General features: G+C 39.1%; 1 protein-coding gene across 8 annotated transcripts in view; it reads left to right on the forward strand.

Annotated features, from left to right (window-relative positions):
* Positions 1-2520: 2520 nt before the first annotated feature.
* LOC139618435 (meiosis inhibitor protein 1) overlaps positions 2521-17119 on the forward strand; it is a 56785-nt gene continuing 42186 nt past the window's right edge. For all 8 annotated transcript variants that reach the window (XR_011689734.1, XM_071474353.1, XM_071474357.1 and 5 more), the window contains exons 1-9: positions 2521-2692; positions 2946-3103; positions 3335-3458; positions 5156-5206; positions 6244-6317; positions 7231-7336; positions 13127-13336; positions 15622-15800; positions 16943-17057. Coding sequence is in view for 7 of the 8 variants with exons in the window: in XM_071474353.1 (XP_071330454.1) it covers positions 2662-2692; positions 2946-3103; positions 3335-3458; positions 5156-5206; positions 6244-6317; positions 7231-7336; positions 13127-13336; positions 15622-15800; positions 16943-17057 (1048 nt within the window). In the remaining variant the exon portion in view is untranslated. The remainder of the gene's footprint in view (positions 2693-2945; positions 3104-3334; positions 3459-5155; positions 5207-6243; positions 6318-7230; positions 7337-13126; positions 13337-15621; positions 15801-16942; positions 17058-17119) is intronic.

Here is a 17119-nt window from a genome sequence, read left to right on the forward strand (position 1 = left end):
CACACTCACACACACACGCATGTGTGTGTGTTGTTCTTGTTCCGCCCACCTCCTGCTTCATCTCGTTTAATTTCTCAATACTAAACTTTTTTTTCTTAAACAACTTAAAGCAGTGTTGTCTGATATAAATAGTAAGCTGTTAGCCATTTCACCTGACGTGTTATGTGTGGACTGGGGGTTTTGTAGCCACAGTGTGATTTATAGATATGATAAATCTGCCCTTGTTCTCAGTGAGAGAAGAGTAGAGCAAATGTTTTATTAACAGTGAGTGCATACTGTTTCTGAGGAGAGAGGCAGCTTGATGTTCCCACATAACACGGTCGCTGCAGTTATACACACATACACTTGCCATAGTGGTAGGCATATTTGTCATCATTAACTTCACAAAAAAAAAAGCAGTTGCTGCTACATGGGCTTTAATGTAGTCCTCGCTGGAAACAGTAGGCTATGGTACAATTATGTGTGCAGAGTGATGTGACAATGTGTGGGTTGAGGTGAATGGGAACAGGTCTAGAGCTATATTTAGGGTAGCTCAACGCCCCCAGTGACGGCGACTGTCTGGGTGATGGAGTAAAATAAGCATAAAATATATCTTTATCTATCAGTGCATGATACTTTCACAGTGCAGACTAATCTTTGTGTGTGTGTGTGTGTGTGCGTGTGTGTGTATGTGCATGTGTGAGTGTGTGTGTTTGTGTGTGTGTTAGGGGAGGGATACACAGGAAGTGGTTCAAGATATATCAAGCCAAATGACAGAAAAGCAAAGGGTAAGCACTGATGTGAAAGATGTTTGCATGTTAAGTCTCCACTTATGCTTGAACAGAAGCCGAGTCCATTTGTTATTGGGCTACACTGGCTCCTGAAGAATTATCTATCTGCACTTGTTGTCAAATAAAGTTGACAGATATGCGTCGGCTCCCACCTGAGCAGTGAGGAGGGCTCTCTGTCTCGTTCTCTGTCGGCTCCTTGCTCCCAGGGGCCAATAAAACTGCACAGACTGATGGATTTAGCTTCTGTCCAAGCACAAATGGGGACTTAGGAAACAAATATTTTCCACCTTCTTGTCAGAGGTCTGCTACGCTTCTCTATCAGCCAAACAAGGCTTTGACCACTTCCTGCACACAGAGTCCTAACACAGTACTCTTTGCCTTCAGTAAGTTTGCTGGAGCACAGCGGATTTGTCAAAGCCAACACATATTGCACACACTAAGAAACTCTGCGAGATTAGGCTACTGCACACACTTACACTCATGCACACTGGTGCACAGAGACACACACTTAGATTGAGGCAGAGCTAAGCTGGCTACATTTCATGTCATGCACTACTTTGATGTGCAGTGAACTGTGTTTAAGGAGAAGTACAGAGAGATTATAAATTGACATGTTGGTAGTGGCTGATACTCGCCCCCACACTCATATCGTCAGATAGTCTCTCAGTTGCCGAGAGGCTTTTGTTGTCATGGTGATAACCAAATTGTGGCCTTCACAGCATATCATTCAGCAAACATTCATTAGAGGATAAATTGATGTTGATACATAATTTTAAAGATAATAATGTATAAATTTAGCTGGAATGTAAGATATCAGCATACCCTTGAACTTTCGACAGTGCTACTGCATAAATAACTGAGCTCCAAACCCTGGAGAGGAAACATGGGGCCTAAGTAGATGTTCAGGCAATTCAGGTTAAAAAAAAATGTCCATGATTAGTTTTAATAAGAGCCTGTGCCTCATGCACAGACTGTCACAGACGCCAACATATTTGAGATTTCACAGAAATATCAAGAATATTCCTACAATTTTTCAGATGAAGTTATAGACACCACTTCTCAATTCCTTTCAAACAATACAGTTCTTAAATCAGAGCCTCCACCTAATAAAGAGTGCCTGGATGCACCATCTTCATTGCTTATGAATGGCATGAACATATACAGTATGAGAAGAAATGTAATAATAAACATCTTTATCTCAGATAAATTCTTCAAGGAATGAAAGTACTTCACAGAGTAGTAAATTCTACTGGAGTTCATGTTTGAGAGATAATATCCTGGCTTTTACCTCATTAGTACTGTATTATTATTATCATCATGACTTTTATTTCAAAATAATGGCATAAAATATATTCAGTGCTTCATCATCTAAAGATATGTGATAAATGTTGGTGAAACATGTTTCTAATGTGAAATAGTAGTAGAAGTAAAAGTAGAATTTTTGGTGTGATTTACAGTAAACTGTGGTGTTTATGGTGCCGATAATGTTACTTTAACCCCTGAGTTATAATTTGTCAATATGAATAATGAATTACAAGTCTCTAAAACATGTTGTTAATTTTCTTATTTAAATTTTTTTCCTTTTTTGAGCGAGTTGAGCTCACATCTTCATCTTACAAACAACCAAAACGTTAACAGTATCTGGGAAGATTGATAGCTTTCCTCGTCCAGCATATCAATTAGTAATTTTAAACTTAGTATTTATTTGACTTTTTTTCAGCAATTTTTCTAAATAATTTTTTAACATATATATATTTTTTAATTGTTGTATTCTTTGCCGTTGTACTTGTTTTTGTACCTTACATTTTGCTAACAATATATTTTTAAATAAAGTTTTGATTGAAAGGGAGCCACATGAAATTCAAGCTGCTAAACAAATGTGGGACAGAGTATGAGCTGCGACACAATTGACCAGTCTAACGGTGAGTTCACCGACGTGAATGACGGTGCTTTTTTTGTGGTAGCATCGTCAATACCAACATATTTTTACATAAGAAAGCGCGGACTCTAAGTTAGTGTTTACCTGAGGAGCAGGACGGAAAAGTTGCTAATTAGCTTGCATTGGCTATAGCTAACTATGTAACTGCCTCTGTGTGGGCTAATGTCTGTTGCTAGCTAGCATTTTTAACTCAGCTGCCAGAGTTTAGCTGAGCTGCCATTTTCTGTTTTCGACAGGTGGAAGGAGCAACATGATGAGCGTAGATATTGTTCATGAGAAGTTTCACCTCAGACACGACCCGAAGTGGAGCGGCCGCCTGGGACCTGCAGAGGGCGGCGGGCTGCTGGTCTGCGTTGCCTGCGTCATTGAAATGATAGAGAGTGAAGATATTTCGGTATATAATGAACTCGTTTCATCTTATTTAAATACGAAAGTACCTACCAAAGTTAACCCTTCCGCTATACTTATTTGGCAGAATGGTGTATGTTCAGTTATAGATGTGTTTCTCAGGGACTTGTTAGGATTTACCAGAAAATATTTATGGAAAATACATTATCCTATTAGTGTCCCTTAATGCACAGGCTTTACTTACCCTCTCATATCTCCATGTGTCTCTGTTGTACAGTCAGTGAAGAAGTCCTTTGCCTTGTCTGGTATCAGTGGGGTTCTGAAGTGTTCTCCAGGGGCCTTGAGAGAGCTGCTCCAACAGGACCACAGAGTCTCCATGCGTTTTACAGCTTCACTACTGGGTGAGAAATAGTGTCACGTACGACACAAGATTGGGATGTAAGGGAAGGACCTGCATGACTTGTTAGGAAGCACTGAACTTTTTCAGATTGTTTGGAAAGTCACGTATTCCTTACCAAACAAGACACATCTCCAGTAAGTGTGACTGAGCAGTTCACAGATCTTCCATTTGATATTGACCATTATCAACCAGTACTGGTTGTTCAAGATATGCCACTGGCTTGAGTTTTGTTGTATGATCTTCCCTGTCCTTGGACCTAATGTCCACTTGGTCATTCCACGGTTGTGCTAGTGCTTCAGTCACATCACTGCTTTTCTGCAAGGTCAGACTAAAGAACTTAGACTTCAGATCTTATCATGTTACCTGAGCAGTAAGATGCAGAAAAATAATCACAATATTCAACATAAAACAGTTTTAATAAAGACATAAAAAAAGATTCACATACTTAATAAAGCAGTTCACTGCTTTTCTTTCATGTTATAGGCATAATCAAGGTAAGCATAAACCAGTACATTGATTTACTGATAACATGGGCAGACATTTGGGCCTTTATAATTACTGAGTATCATACTTGTGCCTTTCCCATGACTGCTATATTTAATATGAGATGAAATGAAATCTTTTTTTGTTTGAGTTACAATAAAAGCAGACCAGTGGCACAAAATATCAGCTAATGGCAAAAATCAAAAATCAGCCTAAAGAACTGAATTAAAGGAAACTGAATGTGAAAACCAACCAGATAACCTGACTGTCATTCTTTGTGCTTGTTTAGTATGCAGTGTTATACTCATTGATCGCAGAGTCAGACAAATTCTCTGTGTAAAAACTAGAACAGTCAACAACACATCAGATAACAAAACAGGATGATTAATGGGAATTTTCAAGCAGGGGATGAATTGAACACTCATCCCTTTATCTTAAAGGTATGTAAAGTCATCAATATTTTGTGTGTTTTAAATAGCACTGGTGAATTACATTCTACCACTGCTATGATTATACCACAGTGCATTTGTATGATATTGCATCATCAGAGGATATTACTGATACTTCCCCCTCACTGGATACACTGGATTTCTCTAGGGTATTGCAGCACAAAGTATTAGGCCTATACAATTTTAGCTCTAATCAAATTAGTGCAATGACAGGATATATGGTAAAATGGTAAGCCTGTAAAAGCTCTGACCAATATGACAAGACAATAAAAGAGCCATTGTAGTGTGTGTTGTAGTGCTTCTGGTGTGCTGAATTCAGCTACACATTATGTGTGTTTACATACGTGCAGGATAGTATTTCTAGAATCAGTCATAGAACTGGTATCATTTGTTACACACTTGCTTCATCATATGGGTTTTTTTTACCACTACATGTTTTGGAAATCCAGAAAAACTAACCCAACATATAGATGATGCAACATCTGTGACTCTCACACAGGTTCCATGTAGACAGAAAATATACAGTCTGAGCAGTGTGAGCTCAAAACTCCACAACACAAATTTCCACTTAATGTTTTCGTAACTTGTAGCCTCTGTTTTGTAAAGCTGCCATGCTTCTTAACCCGCTATGTCCATTTCTCAAGCATGAGTATTTATTTTCTAGCTTCCTTTTTCTTATTACACCTCTTTGAGACCTCTGTATATTTCAGTGGGTTTGTGAAGTCTGCTTTTTAAATCTAGCCTGTCATTACTGTTCTGTCCCTAGGGCTGCTTCACACCGTGGAGGACCCAGCGACTCTGGAAAAGGTTCATCAAGGTGAAGAGATGCCTCTTTGTGGTGTGTTGGGCTGTGTGTTTTTGTGTTTGTGTGTGTGCGCCTGCATTATTTCGCAGACTGTGTGAAAGCGCACACAGGCTATGAGTCACTCTTTTAGAGACTTACACACAAACTCTGTTTGTGACTGTGATAATGGTCATTGACAGTAACTACGTTGATGTTCTTATCTTAATATCATCTTAATATTCTTTCACTCCTGCACTGTGCATAGCTGAAGTAGCTGTTTCTCTTTAGGCAGCTATATGCAAATTTGTCTGTATCCTGTCTTAATGTTTGCTCCTCAGCAAACTAGCAGTTTTTAGTGCACAGACAGATTTGTCTCACTGCAGCTAAGTCTTTCAAAATGCAAAAATGTTTTGGTAAGTGCAAATGACAGACTGATTTTATGGTAGCTGTCTTACAATGCCTCAGGGACCACTTTGCTATAATAGTTAGTGGGGTGCTTTAATTTTGACACTGCTTTTGCTCTTTGTACGGATAATGGGTGAAGAACACATTTTGAAAGTCATTTGAGCCACACAAATAATGCATCACAATATCTGTACATGTGTGAGGAGAAACAAATGAGGAGAAAGAAAGGGAAGAATCTTCCAGAACTTTTTTAGCACCTGCTAAATAGCAGTTGCTAAATGCAAAGCAGAGAGGGACTGTATACCTGGATCTTGTCCTTATGGCAATGACATTAAATGTTATGTTAATAAAGAGCATGGACTGTTGGTAGGATATAATGATCCTGAAAGTGCAACACATTGTCACAGTCACTCACAAGATAAACACAGACTAAAACAAATCCTAAAGACAAGGAATTTAAATTGCCATTGAATTTTGAATGAATGAACTCCTTGAACGGTTATATTGTTTTTCTCACAATTCCAGATATTTTCCAGGAAAACTGTACTTAACCATGATATTTATTTAATGAATGCGTAGCTGTGTTTTTTTGTTTGGTGTGTGTGTGTCTGTGTATGTGTCTGTGTATGTACCTGTATTCATTTGTGTGTGTTTATGTGTGTCAGTGTTGGTTCAGCTGCTTGTAGAGCTCCAGAGTGAGGTGTTATATCGCTTTGTTTTGGATGAGATACACAAACAGGTGAGACCTATGGTAAAGCACACTCATCTACACATGCAGGCACAGGAACATGCTCCACATCTTAAAACTTTCAACAGCATTTGTGTAACTGGCGGCGTATCCTCCGAGGGTTGTTTAGTTTGCAGACGGTGTGCTTGTCTCCCCCTTGCTCCTGTTGTGTCACCTCTGGGGGAGGCAGTAGTGGAAAAGCTTCATTCAGTAGCTGATGCTGTGGGTGGAAAATAGTAAAGCTGTGTATACTGATGATGACAGAGAGGTATACCACCAGGCAGAGGTGCAGACAAGTCTCATTTACACTACTAGAATAGAGCCTGATTAGAACTTTCTGAACTAAATGTATTTAAAGAACCCTCCTTTGAGAATATAGAGTTTTGACGTAGTCTGACTGAGTACTGGTAAAAAAAAATTGAAAAAGTTTGTCTTCTGAGTTCTGAAAAAAACATAAATTACAGACATGTGTCTCAAATTAATATGTGAGTGGCTCTGCATTATAAATGGGAGTGTTGTAGTAGTTGTAGCTGGATTTGTTGTCAACATAGTAAAGTGAAAACCATGAATATCATTGTGGAAGCTACATTTTCTAACACCTGCTGTGCTGCTATAACTGTCCTGAAGTGGTGACTTTGAATATCCTGTATAAATAACATATCATAAGCAGAAGTGTTAGAGCTTTGGTTTATTTCTATCTGCTTTTAAGTCACCTCTTTTGTTTTGCTTGCTCATTTCTGTGCACAATGTCCCTGACTGTTTCTGTGTCAAGTATCTGAAATCTCATTGATCTTGTGCCCTGTACAGCACTTCAGTGCTCTGAAGTTTTACAATGTGAATGTGTGTCTTTGCCAAGTTTTTTTTTTTTTTTACATAGTTGCATGTCTGTTGTTACTGATTTTTATTTTGTGCATTCCCTGTCCAGCTAAGTGACCAGCTCAGTGTGAAAGCTTTCCAGCCCACATTTAAACTCTTGGGGAACCTCGTGGAAGCAGTCCCCAACCTGGCCCATAGCCTGATGACTCAGTATGGTGAGACGATGCAACAGACACCTAGTCACATCACACAGTTACGTAGGTGCTGGTGTACAAAGTGAAACAGTGTCTTTTCATGTGAATAAAATTTTTTTATGGTTATTACTAGCACTTTAGTCCTTATCAATAACTCCTGCTTTGAAGTAGAAGAGTCCTCTTTGGTGTCGACATTGCTTTTAGAGGGTAGGTGATAAACAGCCGTTGTCCTCACAAATGTTTTCAGCAATTCATTTCATTGCCTTGGTAACTTTCTCAGTAGAGGATAAAAATTTGATGTATTTAGTGGGGAGACAGTTCTCAAACTGTGGACCTGGGTAAAGCCACAGTTAGCCTGCTGAAGTGTCATTGAGCAAGGAAATGAATCAGACCCTGACCTCTGACTTCCTTGTGCACATACATTTTCCTTTAAGGGAGAATAGAAATGAAGTTTTGAATCAGTTTGGTTTGGGTCAGTTTAAATAGATAGATAGAATCATGTCAGGTCAGATGGCTCATCTTGCTGTTATACCTCTTGGTACAATAGAAAATTAAAGTGATGCGGGGACAATTCACCTCAGATGCTGAGATCCAGGAATATGTTGGAAATACTAAAGTTCACCTCTGATGGAAGAGAACTATATGAATGAGTATCCACAGTTCACTCACAACAGCCTAGTTTGACCTTTTTAATTATAATTCCGTGGAAATATTTATACTGTATCCACTTCCCCATGCTGTGCCCTATTGCACTCCCTCCGCTTCTGAGAGGTGGCAAAAAAAAAGTCACAAAACTGTATTTTACATATCCTTTCCCCTGAACTTTCTCATTTCAATTTCTCTAGCTGTATGACCTTTTCAGTTACTCTCCAGCTGCACCGAGATAACTGTGCTGTGTCCATACTTAAAATTCTGTCTGCAGAGCCAGTCCCATGCCAGCTCATGACTAAAAAAAAAAAGTTACAGAGTTACAAATACATGTTCATGCAGTGTAGTGAGGCAGAACGATAAAGCACCTCACCGCCCCTCTCACTCACAGCTACGCTGATTTAATCTCTGTAACAACCACCTGTATGATGTCTGTCTACTCACTCAACCATTACGCCACTCTGTTTAATGGGCACCGTGAACCAGCTTCAAGCGTCTGTGTGTGCTGTTGTGTGTTTGTGTCATGCCTGAGCGCTCGTCTTTACAGGCAGCGGTGAATGTGAGCCTTCAGCCAAATGAGCAGACATCATAGTCATTTTACTATGCGACGTGTGTCCACCTCCCATGTATTTTCATGAGTTCTACAAGCTCCCCTGAGCAGCTGCAGGTAGCGGCGGGTTGTTGTGATGCTGATGCAAGATGCAGGCTGCCACTATTGACTGTGTGTGCCTGTCGGTGGCCTGTCACTCAGCATGTCTCTGTGGGGCTGTTTGGACTAACGACAACAGCACGGCAATGACAACATGAGCCCAGAGCACCCAACCCATTTCACTCCCTGTCTCTCTGCCTCGCTGTCTGCCTGCCTATCTAACTGATTAACCCCTCTGCTTTTCTCACCCCATCGCTTTTCTCTGCCTGAATTTGTTTTTCATCCTCTCTCTCTCTCTCCCTCTATCTCTCTCCCCATCCCTCTCTTATTTCTGCCTTGCTGGTGTCTTACTCCCTCAGGTCCTAGCTGAGGAGTGGATACAGACAAAATCAGGGAGCAGGGAGGGAAGATGAAGCATTAATGAGATAAGGAAAGAGGAAGGCAGACAAAGATAAGTGGGAGACAAGTTAAGTGACTAAGTTAAGTGATTAGGGACATCATTTCTCTGATAAGACTCCACATGAATACACAGTTTTGACAACATATTAATGCAGACATTTAAAAGAAAGACAAAAATACAGAGAGAACTATGTTTGGCTTTGGGAGGGGGGTATTTGCATGGGCCAAAGAAATACATTTCATATGTGGAAGTATAAAGAGCCAGAGAAGAGACAGAGGGGTTTTGTTAAGCAGGGTGAAGCAGCAAGTGAAAAACAATAGATACTGTAGAACACTGCAGATCACTAGATGGACAGAGCGTGCACAGCTTCACAGTTGGGCACCAAACAGTAAACCAGGCAAACGGAAATGAACCTTTTGTTTTCTCTGTCAAAGAAAAAAGAAAATTGTTTGATCTTTTTGTTTCAGTTCTCTGTGTCTGTCTCTGTGTTTGTATGCATGCGTCATGAAGTGTGGTGTTGAACAGCAGTACGGCTTTTATTTCCTACCCATCCTGTTCCCACTCTCTTACATTTTGTTCCTTCCATTTCTATCCTATGTCCGTGGAGGTCTTATCTTTCTCCTCCCCCTCTCCCTTCTTCGCTCTCTCCCTCTCTTTATGCCTGGCTCTCATCTTGGCCGCCTCATATATTTTGGTTTAATCAAACATGTCTGGGAGCCTCTCCTGCCTCACATGGGTTTTGATCTGCTTCACAGAGCAGCTGGGCTTGGGCTTTTGCCTTCCTCCTCTATGTCTCTCTCTTCCTCCCTCTCTACACTCGCTCAGTCTCTTTTCCTCTGTCTCCTTCCAGCTCCAGCGCTGCCCTGCACTATGACATTGTTTATTATTCTGTTCACAAAGTCACACAGTTATTTACCTGTGTCTGTCTGTGGCTCACCTTCCAATATGTCTGCCCTTATTCTCATACTTTTTGCAATCTAATAATTTGATTACATGCTGCAGCAGTTTGGCTATTATACTTGTCATGTAAGATTATCTTGAGGATACTTCATTAACAGAGCTTGGTTATTAATGAATTTTTCCCCTACCGAGTCAGCACATTCATCCTTGTATAAATCACTGATATAAGGGCCTATGCTTTGACTTCTTCCACCATGTTGGTCAATCATTTGATCTGATCTGTATTTTGTGGATGTAGCTTTGTGCTCACTGAGGAACAGTAGATGGGCAGTGTGTGAAAATCATCATTTATCATTCTTTCAGTACACATACATTGTTTGGCTACTACTTTTGTTCATTATACGTAGCCGGCCCGCCGAAGCTTCCAATCCGGCCCGTGATTGAATTCCGAAATAGTGAGGAGGAAAAAAAAATCTCTTGTGGTATTTAGGGTAAAAAAAATCCCCATTATTAAAGCAACCCAAAAAGCAATTGAGGTTGAGTTCTCCTCCTTCACCTTCTTCATCTTCTCTGTGATGTTGCCATACCAGCCTCCTTGACAACAAATCTGCGTGGAAATGATCAAGTTTGTTCACAAATGCATCAAGTTTTTCCAGTGATGGACAGGACAGCCCCACGAATATCGAGGCAAAATATCTCTATCACCCCTGGTGGCTGGCTGCGGTATAGGTGATAGGAGCCTGACTGATAAAGGCTAAAAAATGCTATCAATTTTGTAAGAAAATTAAAGTATCAAAACAACAATACATTAATTAGGCCAAAATGTAAATTTTATTTAATTTTATTTTAAAGTCTGGCCCCCACAGTGTCTGCCGAGAAAGATTCTGGCCCTTCCACAAATAATAGTAGTAGTTGTAAATGTAGTAGCTGACCCCTGCTGTAGGTTGTCTGTCTGTCCCATTCTTGTGAATGTCATATCTCAGTAACATTTTGAGAGAATATACTGAAATTTGGCAGAAGTGTTGGATGAACTGATTCGATTTTGGTGGTCAAAGTTCACTGTGACCTCACAAAATACATTTTTGGCCCCATGAACGTGATATCTTGGGAACTTGAGAGAATCTCTTCAAGTTTGGTACACACATTTATTTGTAAATTGATTAGATTTTTGATGGTCAAAGGTCAAGGTCACGGTGACCTCACATGCCAGGAGGGAATTTCATTACATCTGGTACAAACATTTACTTGTACTCAAGGATGAACTGATTAGAATTTGTTAAACAAAGACGTGTTTTTGGCTGTAACTCAGAACTCACAGGCTAATTATTACACAATTTAAGACAAATGTCTAATATGATGAAGTGATGACATTTTATATTTAGATGGTCAAAGGTCAACTTCACTGTGACATCACAATCTGCAAAAACACTTCTGGTCATTATTCAGTGCTGTAGCTCAGGAACAGAACAACTTGACTGCAAGGCAGTAATTCTAGTTAGATTAGACATTGTTGACTATATTGTTTAGATTTTACTGCTTTTAATGTTTTTATTTTTTCATTTATTTACATTTCAGCATAGGTCAAACTGTTTAAATGTTATAAATAATTCTTCAAGTAGCAGAACTGGCATTAAGGTTAAATTTAACTGTGAGAAACTACATTAACAAAGTCATTCCATTTTTTATTCTGAGATACTGCAAACCATGTAAATGTTAAAAATGTCAAACTCTTAATGTGATCTGACTATTCATGAAGTGTCAAACATTGTCACTGAGTGCTGAAGCCATTGAGAAGAGTGATGGTTTCTCTGTACAGACAGATTAATGAAACACATTTTATTGAAGTGACACAGAGTCAGTAGATTTTTGTCCTTGTGAATGAAGGGATCTCAGCAGTTGATATCTCTTCTTTTAGTGCATGTCTCAATGGAGATAGTAATTATTTAGAATATATTAATGCCTCAAAGGCTGTATGACTGGGGAGTGTGTTGTCTGTCACACTGATCTTTACTAAAGACATTTGATTAGTACAGCTTGTTTGGGCATTTGAGAGCAAAAAACATGTTATGAGATTCATTTTATGTTTTTCCACAGTGTATGGTTAGTACTGTAAATGCGCACATAGAGTATGTACTTGTATGCATTGTAATAACATGTATGTAACTCTGTCACCCGTCTCCTCCCCCTGTGTCTTTATCTTCCTCTCTGTTTTTGTGACTCTGTGCCTGGCTCTCCCTCCCTGTATTTGTCTTATACCCTCCCACCCTCTGGTTCACCCTCCTCTATTAACTCAGCCTTTCTACCACTACCTATATCTTCTTACCCTTCTCTTTTGCTCTCCATGAGTGTCTCTCTCTGTCTTGTGTCTTTCTCTCTTTTTCCCCTCTTGCCATTTTGAATCATGTTCTCTGGTGAACTTGGGAGTTTCCAGCTACTGTCTTCTGTGCTCAGACAAAAGACTACTGTCCTACTCCCAGTATATTTTTTAATCTTCTCTACTCACTCTTCCCCGCCTGCCATTTTACTGCACTCAGTCCCCAATAGCCAGTCTTCAGTCCTTTCATCTTCATGGCAACTTTCCCTCCACTGTTGACTCTGCAATAGTCTGCAATAGCGAAAGAATTTGTTAAGGTGAAACTCAGCTTCACTTTGTTCCCAGTGGTTTTTCTCCTCATCCATCTCATTGCCCTCTGTTTATCTGTGTTTCTCTTACAATATATAACCAGTACCTCTGCTGTTGGTATCTTTGTCTTTCTTATGTGTCACTTGCTCACACAAACAAATAAGGCCTTTCTTGAAATCTTAAGACACATGACTTATATGGTATATTACTAATATGTAAGATAAGAACTGACCCAGTTTCCGCACATGATCACATACTGTATATGTTCTCCTCTTTTCAGAATCAGAATCATAACTGCCTTTATTGTCATTGTAAGTGAATACAATGAAATTAAAATTTGCACTCTATGATGCAAACGCAAAATCATAGGACATTGACTAAAACATTGAACAAAGAATGTGAGCAACCGGATAATAAAGACTAGAATAAACAATAGAATAAATAATCTGTATTGCACATTGTTAAATAAAGTGTGGGTGCGTAGTAGCATGGGTGGACGACACTCTTCATAGTGCTTTTTCTTATTTATTTATTCTGTGTAAATTCTCTGTTTATGTCTTTATGCATCTGTCTCCCATCTCTGTCCACCAGTGCCGTTGCTGGAGCATCTGTGCTCAGCCTTGCTTTACCCTGATGAAGCACTGAAGGCTTCGGTGCTGTATGTATGGCTCAAACTTTTTGGGACAGCCGGGGGCTCGGCGGTCCAGTCTTTACCCATCACCATCAGGGACAGAGTGTGTATCCTGTTGCTGCAGACCTTATCCAATGCAGGCTCCCCACAGCTCATCGACAACTGCATTGGTGAGAAAAAAACCTGTCAGTCACTTATTTACTTGTTAAACTCACTATTTTTTTTTTCTGGGAATAGGTTATATTGAATAGGTCTGCCCTCCATCTAGACATGCACAGATGACATGCAATACTATATTTTGCAAGATTAATTAATTAACATCTAAAAATGGTTGCATGAACCATGTTTACAAAAACAGAAATTGTGATGACAGAAACCCCAAAATGTTTTTCAGTATTTAAATATTTATATGTTCAACAGATAAATATTTATCATATTCAATAATTTCAGTAGAGTAATACCTTAATGAAGCTCTCAGGAGCAAAGCCAGGATATCTTCAAAATTGTTCTGCAGGAGAAAATTAAAATATTCATTTTTTTAAACTAAAAGTTTTCAAGGCCACATATGGGGAGTGAGTTTTGTAACTGTTGAATCTGTTTGACTGTGGAGAAACTTATCTCTTCAAGATGAATGCATAAAAATATCATTGAGCCCATCATTAGTTGCGTGGATGAAAAATTGCATATATTATTGGCCTCATTTAGATTTATTACACTGGATAGAGTCAGTGAGATTGAGTCGCTATCATCTAAAGGTTTGAAGATGTTGAGCTCTGCTATGCTTAGGCAAGTTTGAGAAATACAATTTGCAAGTGGAGATAAGGGGGAGGATGTTATTAAAATTGGATGAAATTTTGAGCTGAGCACAACAGCTACTTTGGTGACAGTCTGAGGAAAAGGCCATTATGAATTTGTTGTCATTTATGGAGCATATAACCTCACTCCCAGCTGCCTGGGAGAGAATTAGCATGAGGACAATTAGGGTGTGGACTTCAAAGAGGAGTAAAAGACTTTATAGCATGGGTGGAAATTATGGTTTTTTCATGTCAGATTTTTCATGTTAGAACCAAATTCATCAACCAACTTTTATCTCATCGCAAGAGCTATCCATTAGTTAGAGGGGTTATTTAAAAAAAAAAAAAAGTTAATAGTTTATAGAAAAAGCTAATAGGCCATAAAATAACATGTCCATCATCATCTTTCTGTAGAGGCCGTATCCAGGGTGAGGCTAACTGGAGAAAGAGGATGGATCACACTGAGATGAAAGAGTGTTTCTGTCTTGTAGAAGTTTGAGTTATAAGGATAATAATCTCTCCAGCATGTGCTTTGGTGATAACTGAAATCGGGGTCTATGCAGGACACAAAGGAGTTATTTAAAAGGAATTACAGTCATTATCTTGTAGAAATTTGAAGTTGTCAGGTTCCTAGTAGAACTGGAATAGAGTAAAATGTGGGTCCTGTTTTTATTGTAACTACATTTGAGCTGTTGCTGTTGTTGTTTGTATAATCTTAAATTGATTTAATCTTACCCTCACCAGCCCTGGGGAGAACAGCAGCATGGAGCAATTAAACAGGATTACTGCTCCTTTTCCTTATTACTGTATCATATAAAGAGTGATGAAGACATTTTTGGCAAAAGAAAATGTCCCTTTTCTCATGTTTGACAATTATTTCTTTTTTAATTATTTCAGTTTTATTCATTTGTCTTTGCTAGAATGGAAAAGAAAATCTATACAGCTAATGGCACTGTGTTTTTGCTGCTAAAAGGGCATAATGGGGGGCCTCAGTGAACTTGTGCCTCTGTGCTCATCTGTGACTATGACACTGGGCCTTATTGTAATGTTTATTACATATGTTTCAGGCCTGTGTTTTTTGTCATGTTTAACCTCACCACTTTCCAAAGGCTTTGTGTTTTTCTCCAACATGATGTGTGTGTCCATATCATTAATGTTTAATGTGGACTGACCTGACCTGTTCAAACTCTATTTAAGAAATGCCTGCAGTAAAGATTTTTATATTTTATTGATGCTATGCTTTGGCAAGATGCATTCTGCATTTTTATGATTTCCTTTATTGATTGTGAAGACTCTCCATACCACAGAAGTTTTCATAATTGCAGAAGTAGTTTGATAAGTCCGATAAGTGGGTGTCATTAAAACTATTGCTTGTGTTATCCGAAACGGACCAATTTGCTAATGAACAATAGGAAAACTAAGAAGCAGCTTTGTCTGTGACACTGATGACACAGAAACAGTTGTATCAGGTCTTTAAAAACAAACAGCAAGAAACAAAGAACTTTCTGCATCTTTGATCATGCATATTTATGAATGTACCTGTCAAACCTATTATTAATGTGTTAGGATTTGTACAGTATGTTCAGGTTGTAAAATGTTGTGCATGTGTGCATACATTTGTCATCATTATCTATTTTCACAACTTGTCTATCATCTGTTAGGCCTGCTGTGGCTGCTGGTGCAGCTGGGAGAGACAGTGTCAGTTCTGATGAACAGCCCTGAGGGTCAGATCATGTGCAGTGAGGACCAGAACATCCATGCCAACAACAGCCAGGTCATCTGCCAAAACCAAGAGCAACAGCCCCCTGAGCACCGCCATTTGCCTCTCATACTGAAACAGGTCTCTGTCCAAACATCCTGCTCGCACCCCCAAAACCTGCATTCTGGCACTGACCATAATCATAACAAGAAGTTCTAATCCTGGATTAATGTGCCTTTGAATGGGGATTCAGGGGGGGTTTACCCTGGAAAAATATTTGTGCTTCATGTCTGGGAAATCAATGTGTAGATTACATCTAGTTAGATTATCTCGGTCATGACTCACATTACAGCACAGCTCATGATGGTGGTAGTTTTTTTGTTGATCAGTATTGTGTGTTATGAGTGGCTATAAAACTAACTCTTAGCCAAATAATGACCCAAATATAATTATCACCTAAAACATAATTAATGTGTGAATAATTACTGTGAATCAGGCACAACTGCAGGAAAATGACAGAGAACTTGAGAGGCTAAGAGCGTGAAAAAAAAACTAAATCGTTACAATAGGGAAGACAAACAACAGTAACAGTGCCAGACTGAAACTGAACGAGAAAAAAAATCATGCAAACTTGAGATTTATTCACAATGTGACATGGCAGTATAAAAGAATACTGTACGACTAGAGAACAGCTGATTCCACACTCACCACATAGTGGATTGTCTAATAGGAGCTATTGACACGAAGTGACACAACCAGCACATTAAGTATATTGACAGTTTAACGAAAATCTCAATATACATAATGTATAATAAAGGTTTTATAGAAAGTGTTTTCAGATGTAACTGATTCACCCATGTTCATCTCAAGGGTTCATTCAGCTTCAGTGTAGCATATTAATTTATTATATAGATCACATTAACCTCACTTACTCAGACATAACTGAACAGTAATGTTATGTAATTATTTCTAATAGTAATGCTGATATTTTAGTCTCACCCAGTGCTGTCATGTTAGGACAATGTCACTGAATAATGGCATGAACTAACCAATTTTGTCTTCAAATGACTTCAAACTTTGCAGCTCAGAGCATAGACAGTGTACTGAAGATGAGAGCTAGACAGTTGTTATGTCATCTCTTACTGTCATCAGCAATCTGTTAGTGTTGAAGAAACTTTATGTACCTTCAGAGAGTCTATAAACACTGCAGAAGCACTGGTGCGCTGTTTGTGTCTTCAGTTGACAGGTGGATTCTAATGAAGCCTATAAATTGTGTCTCCCAGTTGCTGCTGAGTGGTGATGAGACGTTGCAGGTGACCAGTGCTAAGTGTATTGCGTCTGTCCTGGTTCATTCTCCCAGTCAGTACAGTGCTCCCTTCATCAAGGCTGACGTACCTGGTGATATGCACGCGCAGACACACAAACACAGGGGCTGGGATAGGGTAGCTTTTCAAGCTGCT

Source organism: Trachinotus anak, unplaced genomic scaffold (genome assembly GCF_046630095.1).
Source record: "Trachinotus anak isolate AG129_WGS33_773 ecotype Australia unplaced genomic scaffold, CSIRO_AGI_Tana_v1 ptg000003l, whole genome shotgun sequence".
Taxonomy (NCBI): Eukaryota; Metazoa; Chordata; class Actinopteri; order Carangiformes; family Carangidae; genus Trachinotus; species Trachinotus anak.